Genomic DNA, 4,887 nt, shown 5'->3' with positions numbered 1-4,887 from the left:
CTTCCTGATATCTGAGGCAGGAAACATAGCCTTGTATGGTGTTTTTGGGGTGGTAATTATGTAAATAACCTCTCCTCGTGCACGAGCAGCTGGATACGAACAGGTGGAATTTACGCAGCTCATTTACGCACTTTTCCTGAAGATAGAAAACTTTGTTGAATCTGACGTGACATGTTCGTACGAACCCTTTGTACGAACAAAAGTAAGAGAAATTTAGGATAAGAATACGAACATGCTCTTGCATGAGGCCCATTGTTATTGTGTAACATGACCACCCAGTCTCATGTCAACCCACAATGTGACCCCTGTTAAACTATTTGAACTACCAATGCTGTCGAATAATAAACATCCACTATCTCAGCTGACCTAAGCTCACTGTTTTGACAATCTGTCAGAGGGTCTGGCAACTGCCTGATAACACTATCACTTCACTGATGAAGTCACCACGCCTGCACGCTATAAATGTGCTAGCTTGATGCAAATAAAACAATTTAAATACCAGTCACCGGCCTGCATGTGCACCAAATTCTGTCCATTTCAGACCATTCCTTCTAGGTGCATACGATTTGTTTTTGTCAATGAGAAAAAAAATGTAGCGTCACTAAGCCATGCGGTCAAGCTTCTCTCAGGCTTTAGGCTGATCTCTAGCCAAAGAACTAGTGAGGAAAAGAAGAAAAGAACAAAAATGCATTCTACTTTAAGTTCGCTCAAGCACTAACATCAGAGTTACTCACAGCTGCCAAATTTTAGTGGACAGGAATGAAAGTCCATGGGGAAATCCTCCAGATGCATTGGGCACTCTGCATGCACTGTTAACCTGCATCCAATTCACAGAACAGTATCCAAAATTTGCAAATGCATGAAGAGTAAAAAGCAAAAATTAAAATCAAACAAAAATATCTAAAAGCCTCATGCACCATTCAAATCTCTCAACTTCTGTAATGCCTTGAACTGTCAGTAGTCATAGGCAAACTAAACAAGGTGTTGCACAAACAAGGAAAATTAAAAAAGCAAGACTTTTTGTTGGATCAAACAATTAAAAACCTACTCAGGATATGAACACAATGAACATACTGTATGTACACAACCACTGTATAAAAATCTTGCACATCTTATTTTTTAAAATTAATTTTTTTAATTAATAATGAAAGAAGATGCATAAAACAAGTTGCAAGAAAAATGAAAAGTGGTCTTTTTGTAATCTTGAATAGTACACAATAAATTTCAAAGTTAAAGTCCAAAATAATGTTTAAAAACCAAACAAGGGGACTCATCCTGAAGTTGATATGTTTCATGAAGATTTTCAGTTTCCAAATTTAGGTCAAGTTGTTTTAATTAATTAATTAATTTATTTATTTATGTTTGGTTTTTATCGATGTCATGTATAACTGAAAATCTACACTTTCAAAGTTCAAGCCAGAAAGATTAGATGAAATGCCTCCCAAAAGCAGAATTATAACTTAAAGATAATGATAAAGATTCCTCACCAACCACAACAATAAAATCCAACATGGCAGCTTTACACATTACAGGGAAACCTGTACTGATTATTTATTTATTGTCCGGATTCTGTCAGTTTATTTGTCATTAAATGAATTGCAATTTTTGAAAATGACAGCGTATTGTTTAATATCAGATAAGTAAAGAATTTTTCATTATCATCATGAAAATTAAAAAGTAAAAACAATATTAAACCATTATTTTATCATATTTGTATAATGCTGTGTACTTTAAACACATTTTCAATTAACTTAAACACTTTTTAATATTTTCCTATTCAGAATTGCTGAATTTCCTCATTTCCTGTTCCAACACAGGATGAGACGGACCAGGGGAGGCTCATCAAGCTCCGCCTCCAGATTGTGCAATCCTTTCAACTGCGCTCCATCTTCACTTGGGCTGTGTCCAAAATGGCAGGCCGGGTCCTCCAAAGGACCCAGCCTACCCGGTCGAGGTGGGCTGGGTCCTTGTTAGACCATAAAGACCGGAAAAATAGTGTCTGTGAATTTGGACAGTTTAGCCTCCCGTCCTTACCCCAGCATACGTCATGTCGCCTAGCAAGCGTGACGACGCTAAACAGAAGCAAAATTAGACCAAAATTAGAAAAATATCAATTTGTTGGTGTTATTAATATCACAAAACAATATAATTAACTTAAAGGTAATATTTGAAGAACTAATGGACCCGCCATAGGAGCATGTTATAAGTTTGTCTTTTTCTGACAAAAATAATTTTTAAAAACACATCTATTCAAATGATAAAAGTATTAAAATTACAACCGCTTGAAATTTTAAATTTTTACACCGCTACATTTTTATTTAAACATATTCTTTTCTCTCGCTTCATCCACCGATACTAGCATCTAGTCTAGTCTAGTCATCTTACTAGCGGTTGGGCCGCAATGCATTATGGGATACGCTGGGCCGGGAAGGATCCATCAGACCAGTCCTTCGATTCGGGCCAAAGGAAGGACGCATTTGTCGGCCTTCGGAGGAGTCTTCGGTTTTGGACAGCCTCTGTCGTGGCGCTGTGACGTATGCGTCTAATGAATTTGGCCTTCGGAGGACCCGGCCCACCGTTTTGAACACAGCCTCCATGCTGCTGGGTATGCAGTGAGAGCAGAATATGTCTTTATGTCACCACACCAGTAAAATGTTTCTGACGTTTTAAAATAAACACCTGACCTTCCAGTTTATCTGATGTTCATTATATAAAAATATATTTGTGTAACATGTTCTGTGAGCTGAAACAGCTGAGAACACTGCAAAAAATGTCCACCAAACCAAGTTTTAAAATCTTATATCCATCCAAAAAGTCTTTTTGGTCTTGTTTTGAGACTGATTTACTGAACAAGAACTGATTGTGTAAGAATAATAATCTTGTTTTCAGAATGTGTAAGATTATTTGTCTTGTTAGTCTGAAAATTTGACTCAAATTAAGTCAAAAATTCTGCCAATGGAGTAAGAAAATTTTACTTAGTAAGATTCATGAAATACTTGATTTGATTCAATTCTTTCTTATTTCAAGAATCTTATCAAGTAAAATTTTCTTACTCCATTGGCAGAATTTTTAACTTAATTTGAGTCAAATTTTCAGACTAACAAGACAAATAATCTTACACATTCTGAAAACAAGATTATTATTCTTACACAATCTGTTCTTGTTTAGTAAATCAGTCTCAAAACAAGATCAAAAAAACTTTTTGGCTGGATATAAGATTTTAAAACCCTGTAAGATGGACAGTTTTTGCAGTGAAAAGACAGGCACTGGAGCTGATGGTATGGGGGCGCTCGTGAGCTCAGAGTTTGCATGAGCCGCCAAAGAAGTAAAAAGTTACAGTTAGCAAGCCAAGTGCGGTGTTTTTGGTACCTGTTTAGTTTCAGTTTATAAAGTTAAAAAAGTAACGTGCAACATACTTAGAATGGAGGATTATATATTTTGAAGCTCAAACTATTTTCTAAACTGGACTTGGATTCAGCAGGTAAATAAAAGTCACGCCACAGCTGAGACTAAAGAGCTTCTGAAACAGTTAGACACTGTGTGGATGTCCTGAGAGAAACTTTTTTCACTCTGCCATTTTTCAACATTTGACAATATCTGGACCCATATGGGATATTTTGAGCGGTGCGTGGACCTATAGGTTATAAATAAAGATAGGACATACAGTAACTTTGTTTTAATGAAATGTGAATAAAATGAGCTGCACTTTGTGTAAAGAACACAGAATGAGACATGAGACATAACTCATTAACTTCTGCCGGTCATGTGATGAATAAGTTGTTCTGTAGGTTCATGTATTTGTAAATCTGATTCTGATGAACTAAGTGCTTCACCATCCATGAACCTCACCACACATGACTGAACCCAGCCGACATTTAACGGCAATGTTATATTCAAATAACATTTATGTTACGCACTGCAGGTAACAGGTTACTGTGTCTTTATAGTTACAGCAGTGATTTACAACAGTGGGTCGTAAATGATTGTATGGTTGACGGCAGTTCAGTAAAGTTCTACGAAAGGCTGGCAATGAACACACACGCAGACACACAAAAACCAAAATCAAGAATTCAAGAATTTTTTTTTTTATCATACCAAATGAGTACTACATGAATAATGAACGATAGATACTGGGTTCCAAGTGGTCAGGAAAAAAAAATCTGATAAGCAATAAGAAGATAAAAAAGTAAAAAACAAAAGAAAAAGAGGTATATAGTGTGTTACACATGTAGTGTATTGCAACACACAAACCTACACGTTCAGCCACAGTAAACCAGAGTGATGGTTTCTAAATAAATCACTGAGATTAATTGCAATTAATCATGTTTAAAATTTTTATTTTATACCCAGCAGCACTAATATTATTAGCACCCAGTACGCTCCAGCCGAACTGCAGAAATTGGATCGGATTATTGCAGTTTCATGATGAAAACTGCATCATTTTTGTTCGCATTTTCGACCCTTTGTTGTCAGAGCCTACTAGCTGAACTTTCCACCACAATCCACAATAGAACATATTGTGTGATTGGTCAGAAGTTCATGGGAGTGGTTGTTTATGCTGAAAGTGCTCGAACGCTGCATTTTGCTTCAACCACTCACTTCAAAATTAATTAATTTAATACTTGCTTGCAGAAGCCAACTGTTGTAGGCTACCCGGAAGCAGACATTTATGAAAATAGTCAAATAGCCAAAAACTCATGGATGGAGATAAAATACAGCGGGTAAAATAAGTATTGAACACGTCACCATTTTTCTCAGTAAATATATTACTAGAGGTGCTAATGACATGAAATTGCACAACATTTAAACAAGCCTGTGTAATACTGGGAGAATATAGTCTGGTCAGATGAGACCAACATTGAACTGTTTGGATGCCAGAATACACAT

The 4,887-nt window shown here is 36.3% G+C and overlaps 1 protein-coding gene across 1 annotated transcript in view; it reads right to left on the bottom strand.

Moving 5' to 3' along the window:
• gabra2b (gamma-aminobutyric acid type A receptor subunit alpha2b) overlaps window positions 1–4,887 on the bottom strand; it is a gene marked incomplete in the record, with an annotated part of 66,658 nt that overhangs the window by 21,387 nt on the left and 40,384 nt on the right. Inside the window, 1 exon segment of the mRNA XM_014010404.1 lies at window positions 735–817. Coding sequence (XP_013865858.1) covers window positions 735–817 — 83 coding nt within the window.

Source organism: Austrofundulus limnaeus, unplaced genomic scaffold, assembly GCF_001266775.1.
Source record: "Austrofundulus limnaeus strain Quisiro unplaced genomic scaffold, Austrofundulus_limnaeus-1.0 Scaffold68, whole genome shotgun sequence".
In the NCBI taxonomy this organism is placed as follows: Eukaryota; Metazoa; Chordata; class Actinopteri; order Cyprinodontiformes; family Rivulidae; genus Austrofundulus; species Austrofundulus limnaeus.
The sequence above is the reverse complement of the archived record's forward strand: the minus strand, read 5'-3'. Positions and strand labels throughout refer to the sequence as shown.